Raw genomic sequence first — 25,126 nt, forward strand, 5'->3', positions numbered from 1 at the left:
AACGATTTAAATTAGATTTGAATTAGGTTATTTCGTTTTCATTTGTACTCTACATTTTATGTAATTGTAATATTATTCATTGATGAACTAATAACAATAATTTTACCTTATAATTTATATTTGATAAACAGGTAAATATCCAAAATGTATACTTCATATTATGTAGAATACCAAAAGTTTGTGTTCAATATTTAAGCTGTCGATATTTCGTAATCGTTAACGGCACCTCCGTCTTCTTCTTCCTGAAACAGACTTACCTTCACGAGATCGGAACGTTCGTGAACGACACGACGTTAGTAAAGAAAAAATGAAAAAGAATATATAATAGAATTTAAAACAAACGAGAAATACGATGAAAACCATAATGTACAGCATATCGTAGTGAAATGTATTACTTCCTCTGGCGCATGCAAATATGATAAAAGAGAAAGTCAATAATATGAATAACAATGTGCCTCCTACGAAATATGTATATATATATATATACTTATATATAATACATATGTACGTATATACGTATCGTATTTCTAGCTGCTTGAATGCACTATAAATACGGTGTGAAACGTTAGATATATAATAAATGTAATTATAAAATAGTGATAACAATGAAAAGATCGATGAAAATATGAGAGAAGAAAGAAAGTTGATGCATGCGAGATAATTAATCAGATATTTTAAGAGGAGAGCTCGAAGCTCTGAAAAAAGGAGAGAAAGAGAGAAAGAGAGAGAGAGAGAGAGCGATTTATTAATATAATGCTTTCTCTGATATGAACAAAGGTAGAGTATTAATTTAAAAAGACGAGGCAGAAGATAGATAATGAGAGGTATATATGCATGTATATGTATGTAAGAGAAAACACATGTAGTAAAGAACATAATCTGTTTGACTAAACAAGACCGTAACAAGAAAGATATCAGTCAGTAAACAGTAAGAAGAAAAAGTCCAGGCATAAAAAATAGAAAACGTGAAGGAAAAAAAGAATTCAGAAAAAAGAGAGTTAATGTACCCTATTGCTCATAGTCTGCGATGCTGATCGCCCGGAAGCTCCGACAATACGCCGACTCCTACCAACACAACAACAACAATGATCAGTGACTTTTCCTCGATTTCACAATAGCAGTGCGATTAGATGAAGCGGTATCATTAAGGACCTGCTTTATATTGTTCTTGAATCGCGTGAATTGTTTCGAAAATATTACTTTTGTGTATTCCCTTTTATCATTGATCGTCTTCCCTGGGGTCTTTTTTTTATAATATCGCTCATAGGATGAAGTTATCCCCTTTTTCATCGACTGTCTTTCTTCTTAAAAAAGAATTTTAGGATATGATTCGTGGAATAAAATTATTCGTACGATGTAATTGATTGTTTAAAGGCCATTGAAAGTTAATTTAATTAATTATTAATTATTTGGATAAAACAATAATACAGCAGCTAATTTTTTCTGTCTTATATAAAGTATCAAGTCCTAATTTTTCTTCTTCAATATAAATTTTTACTTAAGAATTTTAAGATACCTTGTTGATAAGATATTTACAAAATTAAAAAGATTCAGTAAAATTGTAAGATTCAATGGCAAGAAAATAGAAAAAATTGTCTATAAACAAAAGGATGAAAATATGCGTTATAAGGAAAAGTGATGGCTCTCGTTAAACCATTTAACTTTCTCCCTTCCATTATGTTTCCCTATCTTCATCTAACAGAGGAGATAAAAAGCAGTGCATTTGCGTGACTCGAGCTCTGTATCGTTTCAAACGATAAATTCTAATACCTTAGGTTATACTGCTAATTTCTGACAAGTCTGACGTGAATCACACTCAATCGGTACTCATGCTTCATTATTATCTACTATTTCAGTCTTAAACTCGCCATGTTCTTCCTCTTATATCATCAAACAAAAATCTTACATAAAATATTGCGTTATAAGTGATAATACTTCCACAGAAAAATGTTATTACACTTATACATATAATTCAACTGTATATTCAGAGAATTAATAATAAATGTCTGATTAATGCTATAGTTATAGCGTAAGTAAAACTTTTCAAGTAATTTCATAAAATGCACGTATACTAAACTACAAAATAATTCAATTCATTTTATAATTAATTTTCTTCCTATTAATGTAGTATATATTTTTAGTGTCTAAAATAATACAAGTCTGGCTCCAAATGTTCATATACACAATTGAGAATACACTAACTAGTGAGGTACTCATTGTAGTGTTTAAAAAGTAAAACAAATCTCTATATTCATTTCGAAATTATCACTTATTTGAAACTAGAACAAGAATGAAATGGAGAATTTATTTTAGACAAAGCTTTTTTCTTACATAAAGTACTGTTAGTTTTTTAATAACATATAGCAAGGGTATTAAAATTTATGCAAAATATTTCAGATTTAAAAACATAAAATTTGTAATTTTTTCATTCGATGATAATAATCTGCTCACCAATTGCATGTTTCGTTTCTTTAATATTATTGAAAAATATTTGGAATTATATAAAAGTCCATAATCTAAGAAACAATAATAATTTTACACGTGTTTCTTTGTGCCTAACTGGTTTAAATATCAAAGTCTAAATTTAAGCTTGACATTATAATAAAAAGAACAAAATATACTTGACTATTTCAGGCGTCCTTCTGCGTCTGGTTCAAATCGAATCTCAAGACTCTTAAAATAAAACAGACATTTACATCTCAAGTACCGTAACAGCATCAAATTTCAATCAATCCACTTTCAATTACGTTTGCTTTCACTCTTTTTTACTCCTTAAATATACACATATAAATGTACCGAGTACAATCATTTAATCACTGATGTAACAGAACCACACGATTCTCTCTGTTCGTTTGCTCAAACCTCGGAAACCATTCTTTAAGAGCAAAGTGTTAGCACGCAGAGTAAATATTTGCAACATACCCTTTATCTCAAGTATGAGAAGTTCAGAAGTTCACCCAGAGCTACACTTAACACGTTCAGCGCCACGTCGCGCGGTTACCTGTGACCTATGATAGTCACCACAGCTTTGAAACTTTCACTAGTTTACCAAATTACTTTTCGTCTCGATAATACTCGAGCAAAGTGGCGTCAAAAACAAATCAAAGTATTAGATTGCTTGAGAAATTTGTAGCGAAATCTAAGACAAATTTGAAGGTAAAGTATTCGTATGGAATATTACTAAGCAATCTATTGTATTAATTTAATCTAATTTTACTAAAGCATACTATATAATCCCCATGTATCGTTCTTCTATACTGATTTTTCATCATTTATTATATAGTTTGGGGTCAAATCCCACTACATTTGGGATCAGTCAAGAAGTTAAAAAAAGAAATTTAAAGAAAAAATTAGAAGCTATAACAAGTCATAAAATAAGACATTAACGCTAGAATTACTGATCTGTAACATCTGCCTAAATATACTCTGCGTATATAATTTTAATTAAAGTAAAGTGTAATATATTGATGTTTCTATCTGAATAAAGGTCAACATAATTTACAGTCCCCGACTATCGAATTAGGACCGCTGAAGATATAAAGCAGAAGACCGGAATGAAACAAAGAGTATAACATACTCTTTTTTGTTAGAGGCCTATTAAACAATTGAATATTCTTGTAAGGAAGAAATTGTTTACGTATTTTCAAACTACTGGATGGTTCATATGATCGTAAATGAAGTAATACGATATTTAAATCATTCCCTTTCATGTAAAGCAACAGATATGGTATTGTGTCAGAATATTAATGGGAGTAACTGTATCAAAACTTTGAACGCTTCCGTGGTTTTGAATGTGTCCAAATCCAAGAATATACTGTATAACCGCAAAGGACATTAGGGGCTGTACTCTAAACATCTAATGTACGGCTTCTTACGTACCGAAAATGGCCACGAAGCGTGGTTAACCTCTGAAATTCCTAGTCGCGATGTACCTGGTGCAACAGAGCTTCGAAACAGACGGTTGAGAAGCGGCTGGCAGCTAATAAACAGCGACTTTGATATCTCGCGACCGCGTGTTTCTCATCTTGAAGCCGACCGGCCCCGGTTATATGGGTTAGAACGCAATATTAGAGATTGTAGAGTCCCCTCTCGAGGGCAGCTAGCCTGCGAACCTCGACAGAGATTGCTGAGATATGAACCATTCTAGCACTTCTTCTGCCGGTTGGACCGCTTGGCTTTCAGGCCCACTCGAAAAACGCCTTTGGCTGCCACCTATTTAGGCGACACAGGCCGATCCGCTGCCAAAGAGACGAAACGAGAAAGATCTGGGTCGATGATTTCGATCGGGAAAGGGTCGTCACGCTCGTACAATTAGCGAAATCGTTGCGGAGTTTCTTGTTTAATAAAGCTGATACTGCTCGTTTCCCTCTCACTTCCCCTCTCCGACGGACAAACCAGACACGGTTATACTCTGACGCGAATAATTCAACATTGAACGTATGCCAAACGACGACCAGCTGATATACGATTCTTGCTAATCCACTACGGATTCTTGACGAAACCGCGCGAAAAATGCCATCCGCATTACCTTGGTATGTTTGCTCGAACGAGATTTGAGAAAGGAGGATTTGGTAATCGTTGTTCCGATTGGATATACCGGTTTTCGTTGAATGTAATATGAGTTCTTCAGACGTCATGTTGACTGACGTCATAAAATACAAATACGACTTTTTGAAATGTATAAACATCTATGGTGTCTGTTTGTGATAAATAAATTTATGAGAATAAGTCGTTTTTTTTCCGAGATGTTGAATGTTATTAATATACTTGGAAATATAAAACTATTAACTTCATGAAAAATCGATTTGTACAGTTGGTTTCTGAGAAGCTCTCACAACGAGCAGAATAAGAATCTTTATCTATTTATAAAAATTTTACCCTTTATACTACACTGGCGCTATTAGAAACATTAATAAATGTGAAAATATTATATAACAGATAAGAAATGAATAAAACATGGTGTAGATAAGTTGACAGACATTTATAACTTCTTATCTTTTAGAACAAAATACTTTGTTTTAAAAGATTATTTTATCGAAGGATTGCAAAAGTCTACTAGATGATACTTAAATGTGTTCATCGTGATAGAAACAATGTTTATAATCTCATATGTTTCTCTGTTGCGTTTATCAATGCCAAGAAAAAGGAAAAAACCTATGAAAGGATATCGTAAAAAGAAAGATGCGCTATGGTACTGACGAGTTAAGAAAAAGATGGTGCTTAAATCATTTGGCAGGAAAGAAGAGAGAATTTCGTAATAGAGGGGCGGCACATGCCAACTCCCTGGTTTTCATAGTTGTTATATTTGTTATATATACGGATTTGCGATCCATACAGGGTGTGTTCTTAATGCGTGGAACTTGCCTCAAGGAGATTTCGAGCTTACAACTTGTCCATGAACTATGACTACTTTCCTACTATATATAGCGACTATTCTCAACTTTCTCGAATACAATAATTGATAGAAAGAAAAGAAGACATAAAAAATGTACAAAGAACGAATATAATAAACAATTTAATGAATCAATTAAAAATAAACTTAACACATTCATCTTAAACTTAAAGAAAATTATGTAATAACGTAATAAAGTTATGACTATATACATACATAATGTAACATATGTATGTATATATGAAGTATTATGTAATAAATATATAAGGTATTTGTATATATACTAATACTATTTTTCGTGAAATTAACATATGGATAAACGTGAACATTTCTAGAGACGTAAATTGATCCTCGTTCGATCCAGCCAATTTACCTTATCGAAGCAAAGTAGGTACGAAATATTTAATTGCATACAAAATTCAAGACTAATGGCTCTAAATTTTAAATGTATCGCAGGGAGTTGAACGAATCGAGTCGGCTGGCTTAAATCGCGTTAAAGCTTTTCGACGCTGCAAAAATGTCCGAATTTGCAGTTTCACGTAGAATATCGAAGCTCGAAACTTCGCTCGAGACCGACATCAATCATTAAACTTCGAATTTCACTGAAAAATCCCACGCCCCTGCACGAAACTGAAAACACGATCGAAACTAAAGTAAATAAGTACATAACACGATGGAAACAAAACGGAAACTACAATTTCCCATTTTCATCAACGCCGAAATCCGCCTTTTGAATATTAAACGGCGAATATGCGACTTCGAGCTCAATTAAAGCGCATTAAACATGAAACTCCAACAAAGACTAAACATCGAAATGAGATTCTAACCAATGTCAAATAAAACCACATCTTAAGATCTATTACAATTCCATTTTTATTTTCTTCGCGTAAAATTCTCAAATTCCTGAAAGAAGAGAAACTTTGAAATGAAAATTTAACTATAAATCATGTTGAACATAAAATCTACGAATCTATGAGATTTGTACATAAATTCCAAAATGACAAGAAAAAAACAATTTCCATTTATCCGAAACTATCAATTTACTTGCAACCCTGTGACCGTGGCTTTTGTAAATTCGATACGCGACTGAAAACTCAATTGACGATATGCAATTAACTCGATTAAATGAAATTGTAACCGAAGTCTCAGGAGATCAGTTCTAAAATCGAGAAACATGAGGACGAAAATATTTTGTAATTGAAACTTACCACAACGACCATAGTTACAAGAATGCCACTTTTATATTTCTTACACAAAATTCTAAAAGGAAAAGGAACAATTTTTACGAATTTGAAACATTTGATAATGAAAATGCCGTGTAATAAACGCGGTTACAATAATTCCACTTTTATATCCTTTTACACAAAAATCCACGCTGGACAAGAGACAATTTCAACGCATTCGAAGCTATCAATTTCCCTGCAATCCTGTCACCTATTTCCAAATTCGATACACGACCGAAAACACAATTCACGATGTGTTAAACACATCGAATTTGGAATTCCAGCGGCCTAAAAACGTCGGATGGCAAACATTCAAGGTGAAATTTTTCCTGGAACCAAAACTATCCGCCAATTAGCCACAACCCAGTCTGTGACACGAAATATTTTCTGTCTGTGCGCGAAAAATGTCGAAGGGAACGCAAGTAGCTAGTGACGAATTTTCGCGACAAAGGAGAAGGAGAATCAACAGAAAAGAAAAGAAACATTGTGAACATACGGGAACGGGATTCTTGGAGAGAGCAGGAGACGTAGGAATCGTAGGGGAAGGGATAAGAGAGAGATAACGGAGGGACATGGAGAAAGAAAGACAGAGTGAGGGAACGAATGCGTTGTAGCAGGGGGTGCAAAGAAGGAACGAAGAGAGAGGAGAAGGATGCGGAGTGAAGATAGAAGAGAGAGTAGAACGAGGAGTACAATATGGGTCAGTTATTGATTGCTCCCTGGTCGACTCTGTAACGCCTACTATACACCTCCGCTGTTTCTATCTTGTTATCTTAGATTCCGAAACGCAACCACCACTTACCACCCTCTAACGTCGCCGAACCTATCTCTTTATTGGCATGTATGCAAATGTTATTAGACGATAGAGAGCAAGCTAAGGAAATACCGAGAGAAAGTTAAAGAGAGAATGTGAGAAAGAGAGAGAGAGAGAGGGAGAGAGAGAGAACGAATAGTATGGGTGCTGCAATAACGTTTTCCTCGCCAGTGACGTGTATTTATGGAATTTACCATGGGCCTCCGACCGACGACCGTTTAACGTTCATCTCACACCACCGCTGCCTCTCTGCATACGTGGCTGTATGTTTGTGTGTAATTTATTTTCGAACGATTCCGATCGATCCTAATGAGACACCGAAAGCTGTGAACGGGCGTGGTGGAAATGAATTTCAGAGCGAAATTAGGAAACCGTGACGTGACTTTTTATCTTCTTCTTCTTTTTAAATGCTCCCCTGGTTAAAAGTATCCGGATGCTTGCTTATTTTTAACACATTACATAATTAAATTGTTAAATTACGGAAAGTAGAATGTGTAATAATTTTGTCATTTATAATTAGATTGTGAATGTTTATGCAAATCCGTATCTCTACCTATTATGAATAGATATAAAGCAGGAAGAGATTTGTTTCATCAACTATATGTATATCGTAATGAGTAACTTTGAATAATCAAAGTATCGATTTGGTAATTTTGCATTGGAGGTATGCGTTTGTTGAAACTAGCTATTAATGTTGTATATTGCTTTCGTGGTTGCGATTTCGTCATATTATGAACATGATATCTGAATTTTAAAATGCAGTGTTATCTAAAAAATTAAAAAAGTTTGGCAAGATTTGTTTTGTTCCATTATTTGCTTTTCATATTATATTTTGCGAAACGTTATAATTATATTAGCTGCAGCAAAGATTATTACAGTTACGTTCAGATTTAGAATATTTGAAATTATTGGGATATTTACTAGACTACTAATATTGGAATAAATTATTTCAATCTGAACATTTTTGCTACGAACGATCACTAAATAATTTAAAGAATATTGAAATACATGTACATCAAAATTTGTTATTGAAAGGAGTAACATTTTGAAATGATATGTTAAATAAATTACTTAATCCATAAATGATAAGACAAAATAATATGTGTTATATAACGATCCTTAATGCTCTTTTAAAAAGGTACGAACGAATTTATTACTCCACCTAATATATGCATAGGTCGATCAGAAAGTGTGCACATTCACATTCACATTCACATTTACATTCACTGTAATAAGACGTAGGATCGCTTACAAGTTCAACATCGTTTATCATAGATATTCACAAAGATCCTAAATTCTTTATCGTAGGCTCTGGCGCACCTATATAACGTTGCACATAATTTTTCGCAAATTCAATACTACGTTTGCATTGAAATAGGAGAAAACGAGGCGTAGCATGATGTGGAGATTAACTCACACAAGATAGAGAAACTTAAGCACGGATGAACCCAGTGTTCGGGATTTCTGTGGCTCTTGGTATTTCCATTTTTCACCCTTTCGCTTGGCTGCGAGCGAAAAACGAAACGAAACGAAACGTGACTGCTCCCTTTGTTTCTTAACCTTCCCATTGCGCGGTTACGAGTTGTGTATTTTGCTTTTTCCTTTAATTTTTTTCTAAACGATAGCCTCGCGTTCCTTTTTAATGAAAACCGGCGAGAAAAATCGAATTTCATGCCGGGGAATTTTAAAGCGTTCGTCTACACGCACGAACTACACTTCGATAATCGCGAAATGTGACCGCATGCATCTCGGAAAAATCGATTTACCTAGGTCGACGTGTTTCGTTCAACAAAAAATATCCCCATTCGAAAGGTTTTTCTTAATGAAACCAACCTTTAGATCGTTTTCTTCGTGCGGAGTGCGAGGAACTCGACGATATAGGAATTGAATTTCAAGACCTTCGTGGAAATTTCAATGCAGTAGCTGAATTTATCGAGCGAACTATTTTTTTCCAGTAAAAACGGCAACTGTAGAATTTCAGGTTGAATGGAGTTCTTGAAATTTATGACACGGTTAGCCCCTTTGCCTTGTGATTCTTTTCGGTTTGATCAATATAAGATATCCTACCTAATTTTAACAATTTACGATGCAAACATTGTGTCTATAAAGAACAATTATTTACAACGAGAATAATTTTTCTTTTTCACAAAAGAAATGTCTATTTCCTTGAATTTACGAAATGAGATTATTAAATCTACAAAAGCAATTTTGTTCTTGGCAAAAATTAAAGATTGGCGATTCAAGAAATTTTCCTTTAAAGAAAGTGACCGCTCAAAAAATCTATCGATGCGTTGAACAGATTAAATTATACTTTAGAAACAAATACTTTGAAGATACTTTTTTTTAATGATAAACTAAAGAACACTTTAAGATTTATAACGTTAAAGATATCGATCTGTAATCTAAAATATTCTGAATGTTGGTAGTATTAATGGAAATAATATAAAGGAAACAAATATATATATGTACATATAATGTTGCATTTCTATATATCCAAACAGGACTCGATATCAGTTTTATAAAAAGCATCTGCATGTTCAGTTAGTTCCATTGTGAAGAACATAATATTTTTTCTGTCCATTGTAGAAAACATTAAGAGGAATTTAACAAGCACAAAACATGATAATTTTATTCATACAGTATCAAGTTTACAGCAATGATATGCGTCAACGTTAGCCATTTGCTGTTTCAGCGCTATGTCGAAAGCAAAACATTGATATATAGGGTGTCCTGAAAAAGGATCTGATATTCTGTGAGCTTATAGTACTTAATCCTTGAGAGAGCAAAATGTTTAATGAACATACAATGGCGAAGATATAAGTAGAAATATATCACGCGTGAGATATGTATTATTTATATCTAAATTTATATTACTGTCCTATAAAATAAAATGTTCGCGAAACAATACTGAATATTCAAGAAATATGTCACGTTTTAAAATGTATAAAATATCTTAATCAGGCAAATTATCGGAATTAATTGCACCTAATATTAGATATGTATCAATGTTAAATATGAACACAAATTTTGAATGAAAATTTCATTGTCTTTGTATCTCCAGTTGCGTTTTCCGATCTTTCTTGCTATTCGTCAAATTTTCCATTAATCGTTGCTCCGATAATCGAGGTTCCGCTGTGATTTAAGAACAGTAACGTTCGAAGATCAATTAATTATCACCTTCTCTCATCTGAGAAAATTCACATCTACAGAAGTTTTCAGAGCAGAGCAACAATTTTATTTATTAAAAGCGCCCCTTTAAACGATTTCAACTGATAAGTATCAAATATCTCTGACAAGGACTCCGTTCAAAAAGAACCGCGTGGCCGCCGATAATTGGGGAATCGGACTCAGGACACTCACAGAAATCTCAAGACGAGACTGACAATTCAATTTAGCCATACAAGGTGACTCCAAAATAGCTATCTATTCTTAAAACCGTTCCGCCCTGAATCGATCATTCGATTTCCCTCTCCGTGCTATTTGTATTTTCATCTTCTATTCCTTCTCTTCTCTAAGAAACATCGAATGAAATGTAATAGTGGAAGAAATATAGAAGACAATCATAGGCCTCGATATAAAAATCTCTACATGACAATCAGTTTCTTCAAAACTCTGTAACGATGTTATTTTATTTTGATATAAATTCTGTTAAAGTATACAGGATGTCTCTGTAATTACGGTTCAACTAGGAAACAAATTATTCTTCATTAAGAAATACGTCGACAATGCGGAACGAAGTTTTCGCATATGAAACTTCGTTTATGGCAAAAGTGATTTTAAAAATTCATTAGATACATTTGCACCAACTATATTCTATTTAGTGCATATGTAAAAAGTTTTGAAGGTAAATGGTGCGAGAAAGCAAAATAATTTTACAAAGTGGAATTTTATTTGTTAAAGCAATGAAGAGATGTAAAATATTATAACGAACTCTTATGAAATAAAAAACAGAGTCAATGAATGTAATATATGAAACTTTTCATAGGAATTGAAATAGTTTAGAAAAATATTTGATAAAAACAGGTAAAGAATCAAATATCTCTAGAAATCGTGCTTGCTCAAAATGGTTGATTGGTCACATCGTTTTGTAGCTTCATTTCGAAGCAAAGAATGGTCACCCTTTCTAATAACACCATCGAATTTTTGTCTTACTATAAATATAAATGCCGATCAATTCTGACATACAGAATTTATCTCTGTATCTGTAAATACAGATACCGATTATGCATAACGTTTCGTTTCTTTTCTTTCTCTTCTTTCATCCAATGTATTTTTAACAGAACTTATAACAAGATCAGGTACATCCCGCAAAATGGAACATTTAACGAAGAGAAACACGATTTGTCAACGCCAAGCACAGGGACACGAATTTTACAACTCTCGGTTCGTCCACCCATTCCAGGAGCGACATAAATTAATCACCGATGTATATATATTGACATTATGTAAATCACGCACGGATTATGCAAATTCGACGAGCACACACCCGCCGCGTAATCATTTCGCGAGTTATTGCGCGGGACGACCGGTACGGAAACGAGAAAAAGATTTCAAGTGGAAACGCACTCGAACGACGCGAATAAACAGACACTTAAAACCTCGTTACTTTGTTACTATTCGTTTTTTCTTTCTTTAGATTTTGTATTTCTCCCCACATTTTTATATAATATTAAGTAGGAGAAAAAGAGAATAAAACATCGGAATCACGCGATGTTGGAGCGAACGACGATGAACATGGAATTTAATAGCGCAAGAAACGCGTTTTTTCGCAGTCGGCTTTTAATTTGAATGATCAATACAATCAATACAATCCTAATCCTTGCCTTTCATTTAGCTTTCGCTTAACTATCGCGTTGTCGTTAATCCGTCGAGCTCTTAACGTGGCAGAAAATTATTCCAAGTAATTATAAGACGAAGCAAACAACGCGTAACATTGCACCAAGCTTCACAAACGACCGATCCTCTTGGAAATATATACACAATTATTTTAAACGATGCATCACTCAATTTATTAAGTATTTCGTTTCATTTAATCTTTACTCTCTATGTTTCGCTCAAATGATTGCTCCAACTTACAGAAAAATCGTTAAACCTTAGCATCCACATCAAAACCACGTGAAAATGATCTGCATCTGATCGAGCAGGAGCACGTGCAATCTGGCTTGGCAATTTTTCGCAAGGAAAATGTGGTTCAGAAGTTTACCGACGTTAATGGAGCAGCTCAACGCGGATTTAACGCGCCATTTAACGCAAGAATATTTGCATAGGCCCGATAAAGCGTATCAGCCGTAGAACAAAGCGTTCGCGATGACACGGCCAAGTGTGAATCCAGCCTGCGGCAACAATTTCGTTCTTCAGCGACGTTTTCAACTGGATAGAGGATCTAGCGGCGATTGGAAGGATACGGAGGAAAAAGGGAACAAGCGGACTAGTAGCGAAATTTCGTCGCCTTTTTCAACCAGATATTACGTAACCGTGTCGCTTTCACAAAAATGACAAAAAAAAGAAAAAGGAAAACGCGTTTCGATCGGGCCAGGATTTCTCCCGAAGCCTGAAGCTGTTGGCTACTAGCAGAGAACGAATCTAAGCGGCCTGCTCCATTTTCAACGATCAATCCGTATGGCACGTTGAACAGAAACGTTTCGACGTTTTATCGCGAGAATTAATCGACGTCGTTAAAAGCGGCCGTTCACGCTGCAATGTTCGACTCCACGCCACCGGGCAACCTGTTAGTCATTATCCCATGCCCGTTGCGCCGAGTCACGTCCTATAAGCTCGCGGTAATTGACTTTAGATAATGGTTAATGGCGACTCACAAGCTAGGTTTGATCGGTATCAAACATTCTTCCAGTTTTTCTTAGATTTATATGGTAGTTTGTGGTATAGCTATCAGATACGATACTTGATGTGACAATAGAAGATAATGATTGTTAGGAGTACATTATTCGAAATAAGTAAGGTAGACAGTCATGGAATGTTTTGAGAAAGAAGGGAAAAGTAAAGAACCTCTTAGTTTATTTTTTTTTAAGTGATATAGTATAAAAGAGAAAATATATAAAATTCTATATTGCTTAAATTTTTAAGTCATCGGACGTTCGAGTTTCTAAATTTTAATCGATTCATTTATTCTATTCTTCTTCCCATATAATACTATTTCCTTTCTCACTTCTGATTGGAACAAATTATTACAGGAAGTATCACTACACCTCCTGATGTTGTATCTTCCAGTTATTACCTATTAAGAAGTTTAAATAATTTTTTACGTTGAAAAAGATTCAGCGATAGCGAGGCACTAAAGACTGTAGCGGTTACATTCTTCAATTCAAACCCTACCGAATGTTTCATACTAGATATCAAAGATTTGATGGCAACGAATCTGAGGAAGTTAGTAAAAATGGCTAAACTTATTTCTCTGTATATGATTTTCGTAATAAAGTTTATACACAGCAACCTTCGAAATGACCTGCGACAAAGTGCAATCAATTTGAAAAAAGAAATCCACTTCTTCCCCAAAACGTGAAGTGAAAAACAGATATCGTGGAACAATGTCTGTATATATTCCAGGCCGAAACTATCAGCCGGTCACAGTCGATTTGGAGGAAACTGACTGTCACCTAGATTCTAGAGAAACAGGGTGCGCATCAATTAATTCCCGCATTGTAGCCAGGTTGAACAATACTTCTTTCAGGAGAGCGGCGATACACCGCGCAGATAGTTTCCCCTAATTGTTTTGAGCAGTGCATCAGTTTGTTTTGTCTTGTTCAAAGGCTAACACGCGACTAACTTTGTTGACGCACGAGGGGCGGCGCACTTGCCTTGCCGCGCTGATAAACGCGCGCCGCATTTGCGAGCCTATTTTCGCGCCGTGAGCTTTTTTTAGACGGCCTCTGAGCAGTGCGTATATCACTCCCTAGAGATCTATGGCGATGTACAGGCCACCGGAAACTGGGGAAATACGAGAGAAACCACACCGTGAACGGGATCTCAAACGAAACGGTGAACGACCGCGGAGAGGAATATTTAATTTTTAATTCTTCGAGTTATTCTGGTTTCGCTTGAAGGTTTACCGTGCATAATTTATAGATTTCTGGATTTATCGGAGACTATTTTAATGCAGTAAATGATGAAGTATTTGATACCAGTTAATAATAATATCGTAGATTCCAGAAGAAAGCAAGTACTACCTGACAAAACTAAAAATACTAGTAGAAAGAATGGAAGAAGTCGTAGTTGCGATAATTGTTCAGTTGAAATTCAGTTGTAGTAGAATACTATTTTGTGTTGTAGTAAAATGGTATAAGAAATTATAGCACAACTGGAAAGTTCTTTCTTAGACAAGATCATTTTTTATGACTGAAGTTGGAAATTTTCGCATGGACTATTTTAATTATAACTATAATTAATAATTTTGATAATGCTATTCTAATCATTTATATGTACATAAGGATTGTCGTTAAGGACAAATTTTTTCACGACAAGAAGGGTAGGTGCACAACTTAAGGAGAATTAAATCGTTCAGCACAGACAGTAACAGTTTCTCCCTCCATTTACTTAAGGCCTCAAAATCTAAGAGTAAATAATCTCCAACGTGATAAACTCCTCGATAAAATACCACTGACACAAAACCAAATCTCCCCAGTAAAAAAAAAATGTATTCGGTATCTCAAACTTACTTTTACGCAAGAGATATAAAAATTATGTAGTTGTATGATTTCATTTTCCTTCTACATAATACATTATTAACGCGCGAGCAAAAATGTATAAAAAAGAATGCACTAAGAAAAAGAAAAAGTTTCTTAACTTGCAGTCTCACAACAACGGGGATAAAACTCGCGTGAAAGACTCGTAGGAGGCGATTATTAGGGCCTGTGAGTCATCCGTTTCCGAGCGAAACGAATCTCATTCATGCGAGCGAAAATCGGTGGGGAAGATCCTCGGAATCGGGCGCCGTCGGATCGATCGTTCCCGATTTAAGCGGAAGTTCGCCTCTTTTTCCCTTCTTTTTTCTCTGACTAAAGAAACGCGCTCAATTTTTCGAGGCGTGCCGATTACGGGCCGTGACGATTTTGCTCGATGCGCCCGCTCGAAAAAAAAACCCAGCATTATGTCTCTCCGACATAATATTTTTACTGCCAGTGACTAGAATAAACGTAGATCGATAGTTATATTTATAAACGCGTCATTCTGAAGCAAAATTCGTGGAAGATAGATGAAGCAGACAGGCAAGAGCACGCCTCGGGAAACAGGCTTGGTTCTGCCAGAATTAAACTACGAATGCAAGTTCCGCCTTCCAGTTATCGGTTTTTAGCTTCGAGTAATCGTCAGTTTCGCGAGCGTCAAAGGATTGAAGCGTTGCTGCTATATACACTCTAGGCGCTCCACGGATGGGATCGAGAAACGTATTATAACCAGTAAATAGCAATGCATACGACTAGAAAGATGCGTAATAACGTCGACTCTGGATAGAATGAAATTTACGTGAATGGAGAAGCTTCAGTCTCGTTTCTAATTACGCCGCGTACAATGCGACGGAGATGCTGGGGTGTTAAGAATGTTGGCTCTACAAAGAGTGTTTGATATTCGTTAAGCTCAGAGTTCTTGGAGAAGGATCCTTTTTAATTCTGCTTGGGCAATTTCTAGTTTCACGTAGATTCGTTTTTATCTCTGGTTAAACAGACGGTGAAAGTTTGAAACTCCTTAAATTATATAAATAATAAAGTAATTCAAGAATTTTATATAGAATTATCACTAAATTCATATACATATTCTTTTTAATGTTGAATCAATCTGGAATTTGTTTCTTGGTATTTTAAAAATTAAAAATTAGTAGTAATAGCGAAGAATCGTGTAAAAGAGGAAATATGGTTGATCTATACTACTTAGCATAGGCTTAGTATTGACAGTGAGGGAAATAAACCAGTCGTGTAAATTTCGTAAGATCCTCCTTTCAACGAGATGCAGAATATTTTACGCAATAAAATTTAAACAAATTATTTTAAATCGTTAATTACTTATAAAGAACTTATAATTTTAATTAGCCGAGAAAAAATTTGGAACTAGAATAATAAATACGATTTTAATATTGGAGAAACGATAAAAGAATTTTTCGCGAGAAAACAATTTACAAGGAAACCTTAAATGCAAAAACATTTGACTTGCGGAAGCCTGCGGAATCTTAGTTGCGGGAAAGTTCGGGTACAGGAAATTAGACCAAGTTGAACCATTCAAATCTCTCCTCTGCCATTTTTCCCTATGTTCAATTCATAAAGAAAAAAAGACCATCCAACCGGATTATTGGACTATTATTCGAATCCGGATCTTTACCAGACAATTGCTTTACCGAATCGATCAATCCAAGCTGTCAACAGATTTCTGTTCCCAAATCCAAACGGTAGAAAATTCCTATATCTATTTTTATATCGAATAAGAATCTAACGACAGCGCGACCAATTTCGCAAAACGATTTTATTGTTGCTTTTTCCAGGTATTTCTACGAAATTTGGCAGAATGGTTCGGTAGGATATTCGAATATCCAAATATCATACAAATGTGTATAAGTGTATACAAGTGTTTCTTGGATTTAACTCTGTTATTATTCTCGAATTTTTATATCTCAATCTCATTCTTGTTTCAGTAAGTGAAAAGAGTTACAATATTTAAAAAAAAATTATAGCACAAAATTGAAACAAAAGTTTATACATATCGATATTGATTGTTTCGTTAAACTTAAGAATCGCAACACATACACATTTGAGTATTCAAATAGCATATAGAATCTATTCTACAGAATTCCTCTGAGCTTAGCCTGTTTACTTTCTCTATCTCTAGCAATCTCGATCCCATTCGCGTGTCAGTCGCGTGTCATCCAACTTAATCAGCAAAACTAAGGTGAACAATGGAATTAAGTGACTTACGGGTGAGAGACGCGTCGGTGCAGGCTTCTCACGGACATGGCTCTGTTCTTGCGATTGGAGCTCGAGGTCGATCCGTTGGTGCTTCCGTTCGGCGTGGTATGGCGTGGCGCAGCTGCTGGGGGAGCGGATTGCTCCCCCGTGGCCGCCACGGCCACCGCCGCCGACGTGAGGCCCCCCGAGGTCGCCAGGCCGGTACGCCGAAACGGGCCCGAGCTAGCCGCTAGTCGGCGTGCTAATCTGCGGGCGAGCCGACGGGCCAGGCGCGCCCCTGCAGCACCGGCACCCACGCTGACGGTCTTTCTGTCCCACCCCCCGTGGCCAGGGGGTGGTACACGATGCCTGGTGACTGCTCCGGCGACGCTGTTCTAAAGCTTTCTCTCCTCTCTTCGCGCCTAGCTTCACCTGCACTACGCGGCTCCTTAACGGCCTGATCACTGCCTCTCACCTAGGCCTCTCGTAGGATCAACGTCACTTTGCTTTGCATCAACGCCGTTCAGTATGCTAATAGGAAGCTTCTGGTTGCTTGTGTGGTGCTTTTGATCTTGAGCCCTCTGCTTCTTGTAATGTTGCGATGTTACGCGGTTGAACTGACTGAAAAAGAGACAGAAGGTTTAGTTGGATTGGTTTTGACGATTTTGTAAGGAGTTTTTATTCAAATGTACATATGTGTTTATAATTCGAAATATGTATGTGTATATAAATTGAAAAATCTCAGAACAATTATTACATTAACTTAAAAGTTGGAAAAAATTCAGTAGCTAATAAAGATATTAAGCTGCTCATCATATGTTACAAGTAGACTTCCGAGTAGCGCGAAGAAACGGCGAGGATATTTTATGGAAATATGTTTAGAGTGTGTTAATAGGTATGCGGACGAACCCCACGCGAAGACGAAGAACCGGCAGGAATATTGTTTGCGAAAGCAAACCTGATGCGTAATCAGGGAACTTCTAAAATGGAGTCACTTGCGGATGAAAATGGCCTTAGGAAAAAGCGCAACGAACCAGGCGCGAAGTCGGGGAGTCACTGGGGAAGACAGTGCAAGCGAACTCGATGCGAAATCGAGGAGGTTCTAGAAGGTTGGAAAATAGCATAGAACTTGAACGCGAATCTGGAAGCTATTAAGCGAAGAAAGTGCAGACGAACCTAATACGAAATCAGGGAATTGCAGGAGAGATTTAGTTTTCGTGTACGAATCTGATGCGAAATTTGGAATCCATTGGAGTGGAAAGATCTTTTCTGAATTGAGACGCACGCGCGTGCGAATGAACGTAATAGGAAATGAGGGAGTCGTAGGAAATGTTAATAAGCCGTCGTAACTTTGATTAACGAAAATCGACACGAAAGTTCATTAGTGAAAATGGAGAAACTGATTTTGAAGTTTCTCTAAATACATGTGCACTTGACCATATCTCAAAGAATAGTACCATAATTCTATACAAATATAAGTAATTTACATTTTGGATGAAGTATTTATTTTTTTAATTATCAATTTTTAAAAATGTATATGTACATAAATTAATCACAAAATAAATCAAAAATTAAAAATGTTCTAAATGACAATAATTTTATTATAATATTTTTAATTTAATTTTTATAAATAGATGATTTTAATTTGATAAAATTTTCATTATAATATTATAATTTTTCATTAAGAAAAACAGCCTCATTTATTCATAGCATATACTATTTTATTAATCGCGCAAACAAAAATCAAGCAGAACGATGCCGCGTCGAACTGCTGTTCCATTTCGCCCAACCTGTTCTTGGCCAAGTGCACGCGTACTCGACGAATTTTTAAAATCGATTTCTCTCATAATCTGCTACGAAAAAACTCTATTCCACATTCTCCACTCATATTTACACAAGAAATAATTTGCTTGTTGATAGTTGAGTAAATTTTACATTCACTAAATCTTGTGCGGTAACAACCATTACATGCAAAATAAATTCACAATAATCAAAATGTTGTTTTTGAAATTTCTGTAGTTGAAGCTGAACAGATTTTGCACCTCTTCTCAATAAGAGGTCTGTCTATTGCACAATAAATTACTTAATTTACTAATACAACACAATAAATTACTTAATTTAATAATATTAATCAATTAATAAGTAACAAAATGCAGGTAAGAGATTTCTTTTCTTTCACTTGTATTTTATAAAATTTATTTGCAAAATTTTCTTTATTTTAATGTCAAGTTTGTATCGGTTGTCTAAGAAAAGCAATTGAATCCCAGCATTATTTCTTTGATTTTAGAATTAAATACATGTTTCTGATAGCGTGTTAAGCATTTCAAAGATACTGAACGTTATAATGTATTTACAATATTCCGCTAATCATAGATACTATTAGTCTTTCACAAAAGTACGTTGATTTGGACCTAATTATTTCCATTTTAAATTATTTATTAAAATAAATAAATCATGAAAATAAACTTATCGTGTGTAGTTTGCTATCGATACTGGTAATTTGTAACTTGTTACATAAAATTTTCATCAAAAATATTAATTCAATGGGGCAAAAGAGCTCTGGGATTCACGATAGAATAAGAATGAATTTGAATGAGTTAACGATGTTACATGCATGTATACGATTAAACCGAGTAGTTCAAGTCAGTTCTTTTTCTTTTTCTAAAGAAGCACGACTATTTTGCTCAATCTCGTGCAGCACGAATTTCGCGTGATTTCCACACAACACTTAACGTATACACGTGATTTTTATCGTTGATCACAACGTATTACTGTACGAGCACCGTGTTGATTCGCGTTTCGTGGCCCACTGACCATTTTCGAGTTGCGTGGCTCATTTGCAATGATAACACGGAAACAAAGTCAAGGCCGTTCGAGCACAAAGCATTCGCATAACAAAAAGAAAAAAGATAATACTTCAAGGAACGATTCGCCTTCGTCTAACATTATATACCAAGTGCTTATCCTATTTTCGTTGATTCTAGCCAGGAACGAAGGGAATAATAAACGCGATTCACGAATCCAAAACGCGAGAAGGCTTTTCTGTATCACTCGTCGAAAAACAAAACAGAAAAATAAAACAGAACTTTAAACGCAGAGGCGGTAGCCAATTAATTTTCACGCCGTCTTCCTGCTCTTCGCTCAACGATTCTTTTCGGATCTCTACCTAATTTTAATTATCTTCCAACACACGAAAAAACTGTGCGATGCTTTGGTTTCCTTCTGTTTAACGTACGATCCGTGTCTATTTGCGTGGTTCCAAATAGTAAGGCCAACTGAAAACTGTGTCAAATGAAATCGTTACCGAAAAGAAAAAAAGAAGGGCTCGACGGTCTTGCAATTGACATATAAATTGTCTTTGAACTCACACGTAATTAATCATTGGAACATTAACCCAATATTAGAATCAGTGAATCGTGGAAGACCCACAAGAGCTGGAATTTTAGAGTAGCTTATCTTAATTTGGATCTTATATTCTACGTGATAAAGACCAGCAATGTATTTATCGTACATACAAGATATAGAATAAAAATAAAAATTGATGATAGCTATGATAATAATAAGGATAATGGTAAGGAGCGGATGAAAAATATACTACGCACCTGCGAAAGAATCACGAGGTGGCTGAGAACGCGACTCGAAACCGGCGATTCATTCCACTTTGTTTCTGGATAGGTCGGTACACGCGATTCGACGTCAGTGATCGAACATCAGGCTTTCCTCGGTGTGGTTATCGGTGTATCACAGTTTGTAGATCCGACGCATGCCCCGCGATCGACCATCGTTTCCATTAATTACACTCGCATTTCAGCCTGGCACACTGTGTCGCGCCCCCTTTCATTCACACCCATCTCCTTGAGCGCACGTGTTCACCTAATTCTCGTTTAATATATCTTAGTATCACAATGGACGATTTTTTATATTTTTCTATCTTGCTTGTGTTTAATAATTTATATACTTCCTCCGCTTCTTATTTCCCCGTCTCTCTTTTTTCTTCGTCTTTTTCTCTTTAATATTTGTTTATAACCTTAAGTTTAGAAATCACAGTCGCGAATTGATACGGATCACCGTAGCATGTGCAGCTGCTGTTGCCGTTGTTCTCTCAGAAACGAAATCACACCGTCTCGTATACCGAGCATGCCCTTCTATCTTTCTCTTATTCTTTCTTTATCATTCTCAACACGCTGCACACGATTGGTACGACTAGTCACCGATTATTCTCCTTGAGATACGATGGTTAGTCGTTGAACGATTCTCGTTCTCGAAGGGCTCCACATACACGCCGTTCTCTTCAGTTCTTTTATTTTGCTTTCTCTTTTTTTCTTCCTTTTCCTTTTCTATATTTATTAATATTCGTTCTAGGACGGAATGCGCGTGATTCGTTCGCCAGCCGTGTGTGTGCGGGCCGTCTCTCACCTGTTCGACACGAAAACTCGACACGAGAGAAAGCACAGGATTATTCCGCGTCTATCTGCCTCTGAAAGGAGTTTCACTATCGACCATCAATGCGCACGTGCAGCCGACGGGCAATGTGCCGAATCCTCTCGCTCGTCGTCACTCTGACGAGGAGGCCACATAAAAACGACGTCGACGGGGAGCCTCTCAGAATCGAGATACAGCTACGAGTTGCGAAAAACGAGTTATCGCAGTCGCGTACTTCCTCGCCTTGTTTCGTTCTTGCTGCATCCGTCGTTTCTTTGCTACAAAGCGATTCTTCATATTCGGCTTGGCCACGTACGAGCATCGAGGTGCCATCCTCTCGTTTTCTCCACCGATCTGCTATATTCGCTTTCCTTTTCTTCTTCGATCCACCTCACGTTCTCTATTTCTTTCTTCGTCTCCCCCCTATTACTCTCAATTTTCTTTATTTCTTCCTCCTTCTCGTTATTACTGATCACCGTGCGTTTCGTCTCCTTCCGTCGACGATGTATCCAAGCATCGTTTAGAAGAAGCAGATGTGGCGACGGTTGTTCTCTCCTGTCGATCCTGTCAGAAATGACACATCTCAGCTAAGTATCATCATCACTGAACGTCGGTGCGCATCTCCGGCGGCAGTTCGACGGCATGGCAACCTACACACGTAACAAGACTCGGTGGCGCGATAGTCTCGATGCTGTGCGACCGTCAATCGATCGAAAATCATCTGCCCGCTTCGAGTCGTACTCCTCCGTTCCTCGCTGGCACGCTTCGACTCGATCCAGTCGTGTTCCTCGCAATCCCATCGACTCTTCTGCCCCAAGTAGGAAGCGGGAAGGGAATCGACGTTCGACTGACGACAACGACCACCGCGACAAGCTGTCACTTCGTTCTTGATGCTCGCCTCGTTTATTCGATCGCCACACCGTTTCTAACGATATATCCGTTCCGGGTTCTAGCAACGGCCCCTAACGACATCTGATTTTCTTCGATTGCGATCCCGCCGCTTTTCCGGCAATCAACCCCCCTCCTCCTCTCCTTTTATCCAAGCCTATCAGTACCTGTTCTCACTTGCCTCCTCTATTTTTTCTCCTTTGGCCTTTCTTTCTTCGTCGTCCACGTTATTCGGATAGATGTAGCCAGTGTACACTAGTGGCCGCGCACACGCTTCTTCTGTCTCTCTCGCTCAATCGCGACCAGCCATTATTACCGAGTAATCCCGCGACTGCTTAATTACTCTCGATACCGCACTCACCGCCAATATATCTCGATACTTCCCCCTCGAAGCACGAGACACCGATGACACGGTCTGCTCGCGTGACCCGTTTACGTTCCTTGCCCGTGATGATATCACCAGCTTCTTTTCTCTCTTTCTGTTTCTCTCCCTTCCCCTTTTAGACTGCTTGTCTATCTAAATTGTCCTGTCTACAGTTCACTCTACGTTGTCCGCATTCCGCTCTTCCGAGGACCGGTTGTTCGTTTCGACGTGTGGCGCACCGTTGATCCTTTTCTGCGACTGTCAAACGAAAAGAGACTCGTTACGAAGAATCGAACAGCACGATGTCCACGGTGTCGAATGTGTCGAGCTGCTTCAATTGTTTCTTTATTTCTTTTCTTTCTTTTTTTTCTTACTGTTAGAGACACACGCGCGCTCGAATTTCTCGTTGTCTTTCCTTCTCCCCCCACCCCGTTGCCCTTTAGTCACGGTTATCTCTTAACCTCGACACCTATGATTCCTCTTACGTTTGCTCCTGTCTCCCTTTCTCTCCCTCACACGCTCGCACTCACCTCGTCCAAACGTACACTCTCTTTCGTTTTCTCTCTCTCGCTCTTCTTTCTCTCGCGACTTTCATTCATTTCGACATACTCGAAGGGCGCGACGTTTCCTTTAAGACGATCCTATACACGCGCCCCGCTCCTGTCCTTATCGATTATGACGCATACTGCATGGAGAAAGGCTGCCCACCCGTCGACGACCAAAAAGGATTCCCCGCGTGAACAGTTCGCAGATCCCTCTGCTCGCCTAGCCCACGACAAGAGAATCCGCGAGAATCCGTGCACGGGTGTCGCAAGTGTGTGTATGGGTGCCTGCGGCAGCCGTGTTACGTATACAAGCGTAACCCCGACCTCGATGTTAGGCGGCTGATAGCCGGCCTCACACTGATACGGCTCCGTCGTTACGACCACGGGCCATACCCGCCCCTTCGACACCCCCTCCATATCATCCGAAAAAAAACTACACCCCTCTTTAGAGGGACGACCGCCGCGCCTCCATGTGGCATTTCTGCCAAGCGATTCGTCGGCCCTTCGATTCCTACACTATGCGCTTGCGTTAACCGCCGAACCTACGTTTTTCGGACAGAATTGCATGCTGTTCCGTACCACCTGACATTTTTTCATGGCCAAAATGCTGCGAACATTCCAATCGAATATTTCAAATGCGACCCTTTCACGATACAATTCGTTAAGGCGTCATTGGAACGTACGCTTCGATTTTATTATGTGGAATATATATCACGTTTAAGGAGACTTAGAATAAAATGTAAAAGCTCCATTCGTGCAAATTATACATTTTGTTTGTAATCCTAAGAAATAGACGTAAATGTATGTTTCTAGCCGAAGTACATATATGTCTTGTTGTTTTGATACAGTTCGAAAAACATTAAACAACGTGTGTGCCATTTCTCCGTATATATGTAGAAACATATGCATATAAGTCGAAATAATAAAAAGGAAATATAAACTTGAATTACTTCTTATTCTCATAGTTTATTTCTATATTTTTCGATAACGTGAAATATGTACTTTACGGAGCAGCTTCTATCTTAATTAATACTTAATTGTTCATAAAAGAAATAAAGTTCCTTTGTGTGTGTGACTGAGTTTATCATTTACATAAATAGTAACACGTAAAAGTGTATCTTCCGATTCTTTTCATGAAAATTCACTAGTAATGTTCCATTTGAGGCTATATGTTGAACATTTAATTGCGTGTGTAAAGGAATATTGCAGGACTGTACTTTATGTGGCGTTTCCTGCGGCACGAACTAACACTGAGGTTATACGATATCGAAATCACATATACATTGACTACGTTTAATCGATGCCGCTGATAAAACCAGCATGAATATATATACATATATATATATATATATATATACAGGACGAATTTCATGCTGTTGAATTTGTACTTTATATCGAATGATAATTTACTGAGAATAGATGTAGTCTTTGCAATGTAAAATTTGTTAAGATTAGAGTACATCATTTACAACATGTGTTAAATATTTTTGGTATAAACTTAAACTTTGTACATACAAGTTTTATACAAGTTCATAGATGTCTCAAGGAATAATACTTTTAGTATTTTTATATACATTTTCATCAATCAAAAAGT

The 25,126-nt window shown here is 36.9% G+C and overlaps 1 protein-coding gene across 11 annotated transcripts in view; it reads right to left on the minus strand.

Moving 5' to 3' along the window:
- Positions 1-23,884, minus strand: part of LOC126924936 (potassium/sodium hyperpolarization-activated cyclic nucleotide-gated channel 3) — a 219,488-nt gene extending 195,604 nt beyond the window's left edge. For 4 of the 11 annotated variants that reach the window (XM_050739977.1, XM_050739976.1, XM_050739979.1 and 1 more), the window contains exons 1-2: positions 20,916-23,884; positions 17,344-17,934 (exon numbers count right to left, since the gene is read on the minus strand). In XM_050739977.1, coding sequence (XP_050595934.1) covers positions 17,344-17,381 — 38 coding nt within the window. In that variant the 5' untranslated portion in view covers positions 17,382-17,934; positions 20,916-23,884. The remainder of the gene's footprint in view (positions 1-17,343; positions 17,935-20,915) is intronic. The other 7 variants (XM_050739980.1, XM_050739978.1, XM_050739972.1 and 4 more) reach the window with 6 other exon arrangements.
- Positions 23,885-25,126: the final 1,242 nt, after the last annotated feature.

This window comes from Bombus affinis, chromosome 15 (assembly GCF_024516045.1).
Source record: "Bombus affinis isolate iyBomAffi1 chromosome 15, iyBomAffi1.2, whole genome shotgun sequence".
Lineage (NCBI taxonomy): Eukaryota > Metazoa > Arthropoda > Insecta > Hymenoptera > Apidae > Bombus > Bombus affinis.